A 10,781-nucleotide genomic window follows, 5' to 3' on the forward strand; every position below is an offset into this window, starting at 1 on the left:
CTGTGGATTCCGGATTCCAATCTCTGGATTCCGGATTCCAAGGGCCCTAAAAACCTGGATTCCGGATTCTGGATTACCTTACATGGGGCGACAATAACCAGGATCCCAGACCTGTTTTAGTCGGTTACACCACGCACAGCTCGCTGAGATGCAGAGTAATAACTATAGGGTCTATTTTCCACTCGTGTCTCTTGGAAGTTGGTGTGTTGCTATAGTAGCCTGGTGATGCCGTCACGTGACTAAGGTCTATATATGGCCGCATTTAGCCTTTGTTCTCCAGTAAAAATAAAAGTAAACTTTTACAGTTAAACTTTTAAAGTTTTACAGCTCAATTTATTAGTAAAAATCGAAATTATTCACGATCTCAATATAGTTTATTTACTCAAATTATACCAAGATAAAAGTAAATTCTACATCGCGTTCAAAATAAACCCAAACTCCATAATGGCACCGAAAAATAGCTATTGCGATATCATTATTGAATTTGGTAAATCTAGTTGTTTTCATATGGTTACTTTGAGCTACGGCTCTTCATATCAAAATCTTTTTTGGTAAATAAAAAATAAAAATCTCATGAACACCATATCCGTCTCAAATGAAAGCCTGCTTGCAGGTGGAACCCGGTGTTATCATCGCGGAAAACCCTCTCCGTTCTGTGATCGGGCGCCATCTTGTATTTTAAGCCGCGCCTAAGCAGGCTACTCAAATTACCGTTCGTAGCTAGAATGGGTAGCCTGTGTATTTGGGAATGAGGACTAGGGCGAATTGGACCCAGTCCTCTCTCCCGGTTTAATTTTTCTGATGAAATGTTGTGAAGAGATTGTGTTTTAGTGAAGAATTTATTGATTTCTCCCTCCAGATCTCCTTGTATTTTACTCAGAGGGGTTTTCGCCGCCATGCCGACCGTCGATGTTGAAAAGGAGCGACTATTCCATGCGCTTGGGCAAAGATACAGTAAGTTATACCTCGCTCATTTATCCGACTTCAGAGAATTGAAATTAAGATCAGCACGTGCTGTAAGAAAGATACAAATGTTTTATGCCTTCAGATTAGTCACATCAACCTTTATGAAATAACATATTTGATGATGTGGCATTTTGATTGCATTTGATTTTCGTCTAATACTTGTGTTATGGACCCCTAACCCCTAACCCCTCCCCCCACACCCCACATTTCCTGTTCAATACTCCCTCCCATTCTCCCTGAAATAGGGTTCCGTTTTATGTTTTATTTTGGAGGAACTGTCTGTTTGGGGCAATTTTTTTTATCAACATATAAACATCAACAGAAGAATTAATGTTTAGTAGAAAAATAAAAACATTTTATTTTTATAGCCAAGACTGTATCCCCCTACTCTCCCTGGAAGAGGGTTACGTTTGTTTTTTCTGATAATGAGTTACAAAAGTTTTGTTTTGTTTGATGTCTTGGTCATTTCCCTTTTCCCTTCTAACTGATGATGAGTTCAAAGATTTCTGTTTTGATTGATGTCTTTGTCATTTGCTAACAAACACTTTTCCCTTCTAGCTGATGATGAGTTCCAAGAGCTCTGTTTTGACTTTGGACTTGAGCTGGATGAAGTGGTAAGATTGTCCAACTCTTACATAATTCCAGGATTAGTGCACTCCCTGTGCCCGCCCCTAGCTATCCCCTGAATATGTATCAAGCACCGAGAGACTTTGTGATGAGCACTATGTTAACTCGCCCTCAGTAGGTGGGAGTCTCAAGATTTTGAGTCAAATCTCCTAACTTTTAACTCTAAATATCTAAACGATTTAAAAAATAAAACATGGCAAGCAGGATTAAAGGCAAACAATCTTCAAATTTTAAGGAAAAGCAGTTTTAGACAACCCCCTCAAAAAGACCAACGATAAGCAAAACTCTTCTGCGTTCCAAGAAGAGCACTGTGCAAGACAGACATTTTTTATTTGTATTCATGCCAGCATTTATCCAATTTTTTTCAGGTGACTGAGCCTGTGAATGAAGCTGACAAGGATGGGGAGCAAGCGGTTATTTATAAAATTGACATCCCTGCTAACAGGTATTAATAATAATAGTTTTTGTTGATACTGTATATTTTACATTCACATCACATGTAGAATAGGTAAACATTAGACACAATTTTAAACAATTAAATTCGAACAGAATTTAAAGAAAAATGAGTATGCTATGCTAAATAGGTGTGTTTGTGTCCCTATGCTGTTTAGATTACTCAAATTGTTCTTGATCCCGAATATTCCAAATAATGTTCAAGTATATATTACCTGAAATACCTTGTTATTGTTTAGTGTTATTTGTTACAGAGTTTGATAACTTTAATAAAAAATAGAATTCATGACAACAGAAAATTTAAAAAAAAAGTATTTGACAAGGCTTGAATAAATTTTATTGAGAACAACCCTAGATAAATTTTTCTGCTTTTATTACAACCATTCTATAACAAAGCACACTTATTTGCTTTGTCCAGATATGACCTGCTGTGCTTGGAAGGTCTTTCTAGAGCAATCCTGGTCTTTTTACAAAAGTAAGTATAGAAATCTTTATTTTACTTTTTCTGATTTTGTTCGAATCAGTGTTCTTTTTTTCTTCACAGAAAAGAGGCCCCACGATACACATCAGTCAAACCAGAAGAACGCATGGAAAGATTGGTTATTCACAAAAATGTAAGGCAATGGTACATGATAAAGATAATGTGATAATTATTTGTCTCACTTTCAAGATCTCTTTATAGCTAAGTTAGCATGCTTGAGTAATATGACACCAGTAGGTCAATTATTTCTATTTATTTCTATAGCCAGTAATATCGTCTGGTTTGGTCATTTTTTTCAATCCTGCACTTTTTGCTAGATAAACTGATACTGTAGGCTATAACTAATAGCCTATGAGTAGGTCAACCAATCAGAGTGCAGTGTTAATGATAGCCCACTAATGTGATTTGACTTCTTAAAGATCTTTTCTATCATGCCAAATCCTTTGAGATTCCTTCCAGCATTTGTTTGGAGCCCAGTGCCACACCCTTCCAGAGATCCAGACTCTAGTGCGGCCTTTGTTGCCTCCAACAGAGAGCTGCCACACACTTGTACGAATTGGATAATTAATTCATTTTATGGTGTTTAACTAGAAATGTGTATAAACTGTCAACCTTACTTATTTATTAATGTATTTATTTTATGTTCAGACTACTGCTGTCAGACCCCATTGTGTGGCTGCAATTCTAAGGAACATCACTTTCACTAAAAATAGTTACGACAGCTTCATTGAACTCCAAGATAAACTTCACCATAACTTATGCCGGCGTAGAACCTTAGTTGCCATAGGAACACATGATTATGACAACATTAAGGGTCCGTTCCTATATGACGCCAGGCCACCCACGGAAATCAAGTTCAAGCCACTAAGTCAGGTAACTGACCGGTAAATAATTGTGATGAACAAGTTAGAATTATGAAAAACTGTTGATGTGAGATATGTAGCCTGGTCTGGGGGGGGGGGGGGGGGGAGGGGGCGCAAAGTACTCCTCCCCTAAGCATATCCTGTTATTACGCCTGGGTGTACTTTGTATATCTATCATCAATGCTAATGTTTGGTTATTATTAATTGGAGTTCGTATAGGCTTATGTAAGTTGTAACAAAAAAACTTGGTCTTACAGACATGACGGAACAACATGACTTGACGTTTCCAATAAACTCATTTCACATCAAATAAGGCGGAAAATTCCTCTAATTACTTAGTGAGAAATATCAGACAAAATATCAAATGCGACCTTTTTTAAATTGATGCGACTTTTTGTAAAGTATCATTGAAATTTGAGGTTTTCGTCCCTGAGCCCATACATAGCGGAAGGATGATCAAGAAAAAAATTTTTTCTTAAAAAGTCAAAATCAGGGTATTTGCATTTCGGCGACTTTTTGTGTGTGTTTTGAAAAGGGAAAATCAGTCCGGAATGCAAGGAACTGATGGCCATTGTAAGAAATAGTATCTTCTTTCTCCATCTCTTCAAAGTGCGTATGTTCAGGGGTTTTCCGTCATGTCAGTCTTACACAGTAAACCTTGAATGCTTGCTTAGTATCTTCATGACATTTAAATTGTCACAATTTTTTCTATCCCCAGACAAAAGAATTTACTGCAGTTGAGCTGATGGAGTTGTATAAGGTAGGTGTCATAGCAGATGTGCAGGACTTTAAGGGGGATCATCACCCATAAGGGTGCGGACAAGGTGCATTTGCCAAAATCTCTTGAAAAGCATCACTAAATTGCTTTACTTTGAAGAATATAAATCTTAGGGGTGTAGCAAGACAAAGTATGCATATGGTAGGTTTCTAGACAAATCGTTTCCTGATTGTGTATCCTCCCTGGTTGTCCAGACTCTGCCCAGAAGAAGTCTTGATAAAGACAAAAAGACAAAAATTTGACTACCAGATTTTGGTGGACTATAGTAATTACTCTGATTACAGAGTGCAACTAATTGGGTATTTTGATTGATTCTCTCTGGTTGTATAATTTGATCTGAATTTCTGATGGCAGACTTTTTTTGTGCAAGCGTGATTTTGTTTCTGGGTTTATGAAGTATGCACATTAGGATTGGTGATGCTACACCCTTGAAGCTTGAGAACTTGGTCTGTCAACCCTAATGAAGTAAGTAATCTTGTAGAGATCATCTTGAATAAGACTTTGCATGTTTGATGCAGGGAGAGAGCCATCTAAAGCAGTACCTCCCCATTATCAGAGATAAGCCTGTCTACCCTGTGATCTACGACAGCAACAATGTTGTACTATCTATGCCACCAATCATAAATGGTATGACAGACGTCATCTTTGTTATTAGCACATGTATACTGGTGACTATATTGAGATTGTCCTAAATCTGTTAATTGTATTGTTATGATTTGCACCAATAGGAGAACACTCCAAAATCACCTTGAACACAAAAAATGTGTTTATTGAAAGCACAGCTACAGATCTACACAAAGTAAGTGTACTATCACTTTGCTGTTATAACACCTTTTGGCTGCTCCATGTTATATTTGTGTGTGATATCTTTTTTACAATTTATTGTTTTCAGGCTAAAATCGTCCTTGATACTCTGGTCACAATGTTCAGCGTTTATTGCAAAGAGCCTTTTGTGTGAGTAAAACCAAGAACAAATGATTACAAAAATATAAATAATATACAAAAATTTATAGTATTTAATAATAGTTTGATTAGGTAAAACATGGCTAGACATATAACATATTGCACGACAAATCTGTTTCAAAGGGACCCCCCCAAAATTTTTTGGGCTCTACCAGAATTATGTTGCTGTGAATGAGATCTTGTGACAACCTTAAGGTTGAGGCCTTTGTCTCGAAATTTTACATCAGCTGGCAATGAATAGTTAAGTAGAGGGTCTCTGGCTTAATTTGACCTATTTTGAGAGGCCCCATGCACTTCACACTGGGCCACCTGTGGACAGTACTTATAAATCTGTTTTCCTTTCATCTGTTTCCTAGTGTTGAATCAGTAGAAGTTGAACAGCCAGACGGGTCCATTCTTGTCTACCCTGTAAGTTCTCTAGTATAATTTGTTTTTTTCTTTTTATTCTAGTTAGTTACTAGGATTCACTTTGTATTGTCAACAGGAGCTGAAGTATCGACACGAGGTTGTCTCTGTTGATGAAATAAATAAAAAGATAGGTATCAGGTGAGTATGTTTGTTTTTCTTTGCCAAATCTCAGTCTAGCATTGCTTTATTAGGGCTGTAGCAGGCCTGAAATACTGTACTTGGCTCGGGTATGATAGATAGATTGGATAGACAGTAAGAAATTAGGGGGCGGGTGGTACAGCAATGCCTGGGCGTTTTCTTTTAATTCTAGAAAAAAATTGGGGTGGTTGGTACGGCCTTCTATGAGGACTACTACATTTTCTCCTAATGATTCCTTGATTTTTGAACCTTAATTTGTGCCCCAGCGAGAGCCCAGAGAGCATCGCTAAGCTCCTGACCAAGATGTGTCTACGGAGTGAAGTGTTGGATGGTGGCAAGTCAGTCAAAGTAGAAATCCCACCAACAAGGGCAGATATCCTTTGAATCCAAACTGTGTCAGTACAGTACAACGATTTATTACTGACATCATAGGACCAGGCCTAGACCTTTTTTCTATAGGATGAGGGAAGTATGTGTAGTTTTTTTTCATGCATTCATGTATTTTAGTTGTTGTAGTTGTGCAAGTGCAGGGACCTTTACTCTAAGTATGAGTAAACTAATTAAACTTGATTAAGTGAAGAAGAAAGATATGATAAAAACATACAAATGTGACATTGGAATGAATCCTTAACGACTCACAAATGTTCTTCATGGCTGTGATATTATTGAAGATGTGGCCATTGCTTATGGCTTCAACAACATTGTGGAAACCATTCCCTCAACGAACACTATAGCTAACCAGGTGATTTATCAATATTTTGCTTGTTTCTAGCTTGTTCGCCTGAAATTATATAAAATTCTTGCCGAAACCATTTCTTAATGAGTTTTATTTCAAGTCTTTCTAGATTAAATATAGATATATATACTGTATAATACGTCGTCTGTAGATCGTGAAACACACAGTCCTCTCCAAACCATTCTCAGGCGTGTGAAATTGAAAGTTCCCTAGTATTTCTCTGAGCCGCTTTTTGATATTGTTGTTATGACTGCTTCGCTAACAGCACGTTTGCTTATGGCATCATTGCTTGCAGTTCCAGCTGAACAAAGTCTGTGATCTCCTGGGGCAAGAGATCGCACAAGCCGGGTTTACTGAAGTCCTGACCTTCGCCTTGGTGAGTACAAAATCAGTACATGGATGGACTAAACACTCGTGCAGACAGCGGCTATATTGTCAAAAAAAAAACATCAGCAATATTGCTATTTGTATTTTGTTTTGTTTCGTTGTTCGATGATGATGCTGGGGCAAATGTTGTTTACACATTTTAAGTTAAACACTGTTTTAGTAGGAGTTTTCCTGAAAACGCAGAAAAAATTGAGAGGGGTCTGCCAAGCTTACAACAGACACATTTCTTTTTAGACTTTACTTTCCTCCACAACATAAACACGTTTAAAAATGAACGTTTCTTTTCTAAGTTAACTCTTTCGATGCCACTAAAATGACACACTATTGTTGTATTTAACTCCGTCTAAGCCATGATGGTGGCAGTGCGGCTTCTGGACCTGACATGTTTTTTTTTTAGTGTTCGCGAGACGATGTGTCCGAAAAGTTGAAGAAGCCGCTGAGTGAATCAAGAGCTGTACACATCGGCAACCCCAAGACACTGGAGTTCCAGGTAACCAGGTTACCATTGGCAACGACCGACAGTTTTCATTAGTTGCTTTTGCTCACGGTGCACTCAAGCTCAACAACGCGATAATATTTCTTCAATTAGTGGCGCACCTTCGATACTTCGATACTTCGATTTATTACTCCTATAAGTAGCTTTCGCTAATACTAGGAGGCCCTCGGCTAGTAAGCACTGTCACTGGGGGTGGTCACTGCCAGAGGGTTTATTGCGTCCCCAGTGGTTCTTTTACGTCCCTTCGGTTCAGGTTAATGTAGTGCAGCTTAAAGAGACGGGACCTCCGGTTTAGTGTCCTTATCCGAGAAGACTGGAAACACGGGAGAATAACTTCAACTCACTTGTGACAAATTCGATTCAAGGCAGGAACCCGGAAAAATCCCCAGTTTGAGCCAGGATTCGAACCTGTGCCACAGCGGTGAGAGGCCGACGCGCTACCACACTAGGCCACCCGTGCTTCCACCATAACTTAATGCAAACCCTGCGTCTTCACAAACAGAAGCGGGATTTATAGACAGACTGCTTGTGGCTGTGGGTGAAGCTTTTTGTTGTAGTGATTCATGGGATTCATTGCGCAGGTTGCCAGGACGACCCTGTTGCCAGGGATACTGAAGACCCTGTGTTGCAACAAAAAGATGCCATTACCCATCAAGCTGTTCGAGATGTCTGACGTAGTGCGCAAAGATGACAACAAAGGTAAACTTCGCGCATCACGTGACCAACCTCGCGCATCATGTGATAAACCTCCCGTTGTATACCTCTGAATTAAAAGACAAATCCGCATCATGTGATAAACCTCACCTATCACGTATTCCGCAAGTGTAAACCCTTGTACATCGTTGTATACATTATGGATAAAATGAACAACTCCAATCCTTCCACTGCAGATGTCGGTGCACGGAATAATAGACGTTTTTGTGCCGTCAACTACAACAAGACCCCCGGATTTGAGGTGAGACTAACGCATCCGAGAATATGACCGCTGAATTTAAATTGGTCCTTGGTGACCCAGGGGGATGCGGAGACCGGAAGCGGGAGTACACTTCCCCCATTTCTTCCGTCCCCGCGTTACGTACTACGGACGCGAAAGGACCCACCGGCTCGCAGGCTGTCTTTGCGCGGACTCCCGCTTCCGGTCTCCCCCCTGGGTCCCCGAGAATGATGCAAGCTTTAACTTTCAACCAATTTTAACTTAATTGATCCGTGGTCAGTGAATTACATCTCTGAACCCCTCCATGCGTTTGACTCTAGACGCGCATCTGATCCAGTCAGTGAATTACATCTCTGAACCCCTCCCTGCGTTTGACTCTAGACGCGCATCTGATCCGGTCAGTGAATTACATCTCTGAACCCCTCCCTGCGTTTGACTCTAGACGCGCATCTGATCCAGTCAGTGAATTACATCTCTGAACCCCTCCATGCGTTTGACTCTAGACGCGCATCTGATCCAGTCAGTGAATTACATCTCTGAACCCCTCCATGCGTTTGACTCTAGACGCGCATCTGATCCAGTCAGTGAATTACATCTCTGAACCCCTCCCTGCGTTTGACTCTAGACGCGCATCTGATCCGGTCAGTGAATTACATCTCTGAACCCCTCCCTGCGTTTGACTCTAGACGCGCATCTGATCCGGTCAGTGAATTACATCTCTGAACCCCTCCATGCGTTTGACTCTAGACGCGCATCTGATCCGGTCAGTGAATTACATCTCTGAACCCCTCCCTGCGTTTGACTCTAGACGCGCATCTGATCCAGTCAGTGAATTACATCTCTGAACCCCTCCATGCGTTTGACTCTAGACGCGCATCTGATCCAGTCAGTGAATTACATCTCTGAACCCCTCCATGCGTTTGACTCTAGACGCGCATCTGATCCAGTCAGTGAATTACATCTCTGAACCCCTCCATGCGTTTGACTCTAGACGCGCATCTGATCCGGTCAGTGAATTACATCTCTGAACCCCTCCCTGCGTTTGACTCTAGACGCGCATCTGATCCAGTCAGTGAATTACATCTCTGAACCCCTCCCTGCGTTTGATTCTAGACGCGCATCTGATCCGGTCAGTGAATTACATCTCTGAACCCCTCCCTGCGTTTGACTCTAGACGCGCATCTGATCCGGTCAGTGAATTACATCTCTGAACCCCTCCCTACGTTTGACTCTAGACGCGCATCTGATCCGTGGTCAGTGAATTACATCTCTGAACCCCTCCATGCGTTTGACTCTAGACGCGCATCTGATCCGGTCAGTGAATTACATCTCTGAACCCCTCCCTGCGTTTGACTCTAGACGCGCATCTGATCCAGTCAGTGAATTACATCTCTGAACCCCTCCCTGCGTTTGATTCTAGACGCGCATCTGATCCAGTCAGTGAATTACATCTCTGAACCCCTCCATGCGTTTGACTCTAGACGCGCATCTGATCCGGTCAGTGAATTACATCTCTGAACCCCTCCCTGCGTTTGACTCTAGACGCGCATCTGATCCGGTCAGTGAATTACATCTCTGAACCCCTCCATGCGTTTGACTCTAGACGCGCATCTGATCCGGTCAGTGAATTACATCTCTGAACCCCTCCCTGCGTTTGACTCTAGACGTGCATCTGATCCAGTCAGTGAATTACATCTCTGAACCCCTCCCTGCGTTTGACTCTAGACGTGCTCCTGCTTGTGCTTGCGTCCTTGCAGCCCTCACTCGGGTCCTTTGTTAGTCTAGATCTCTGTGTTGCAGGTCATCCACGGGCTGTTGGACCGCACCATGCAACTACTAGAAATCAAACCCACAGAAGACAAACACACCAACCCAAACCAAGGCTATCATCTTCGCCAGCACGACGGTAAGTAGCAAATCAGCCAGCCAGCCAGACGGACGGACGGACTGTTTTTACCAGTAAATGGACGGACGGACGGACGGACAGACAGTTTTTATCAGTAAATGTATCGCTTGGCGAGCAGGTCAGCGGCTGCTAGTACTCATGTGCGCATGCCCCTTTTTCCAGACGCTACATTCTTCCCCGGTCGGTGTGGTGAGGTGGTCGTCAATGGTCGCCCGGTGGGAATCGTCGGCGTCCTACATCCAGATGTGGTCAGCAGATTTGACCTTAACTTGCCATGCGCGGCACTGGAAATTGATCTAGAGGCTATTCTGTGATACATGAAATAGTACAAATCATCCTTGTAATGGGCAGAAGAATCACAATAAAATAATTACTGTCGTTTGAATCGAGCTTTCATTCCATACACGTCAGTAAAGGTTTCATTGGCCATTTTTGCGTTGTGAGGGGGATTGGGTCGAGTTGATAAGCGAAGAGCCTGATGGGACGATGTTAGCATCCCACATGGCATCCAAAGATGCCATGAATGAATGATGCCATGTGAATCTAACAAACGAATATATTCCGTGAGCAGAATTGAAACATTAGTTTAATGCCCCCACGCGAGGGTTGCGTACCCACGCCAATGGATTATGAAAATATTTATAT

At 41.4% G+C, this 10,781-nt stretch overlaps 1 protein-coding gene across 1 annotated transcript; it reads left to right on the plus strand.

Annotated features, from left to right (window-relative positions):
• The first annotated feature begins 767 nt into the window (after window positions 1-767).
• LOC5509385 (phenylalanine--tRNA ligase beta subunit) lies at window positions 768-10,521 on the plus strand. Its single transcript, XM_032378306.2, has 20 exons — window positions 768-954; window positions 1,525-1,580; window positions 1,962-2,038; window positions 2,465-2,521; window positions 2,591-2,660; window positions 3,176-3,400; window positions 4,109-4,150; window positions 4,687-4,795; window positions 4,897-4,967; window positions 5,061-5,122; window positions 5,488-5,539; window positions 5,616-5,677; window positions 5,944-6,050; window positions 6,319-6,419; window positions 6,709-6,789; window positions 7,198-7,290; window positions 7,878-7,995; window positions 8,187-8,251; window positions 10,031-10,136; window positions 10,299-10,521. Exons 1-20 carry the CDS (start codon window positions 897-899, stop codon window positions 10,448-10,450), a joined length of 1,764 nt encoding a protein of 587 aa, XP_032234197.1. The 5' UTR covers window positions 768-896; the 3' UTR covers window positions 10,451-10,521.
• Window positions 10,522-10,781: the final 260 nt, after the last annotated feature.

The sequence above is a fragment of the Nematostella vectensis genome, chromosome 3, assembly GCF_932526225.1.
Source record: "Nematostella vectensis chromosome 3, jaNemVect1.1, whole genome shotgun sequence".
NCBI lineage: Eukaryota > Metazoa > Cnidaria > Anthozoa > Actiniaria > Edwardsiidae > Nematostella > Nematostella vectensis.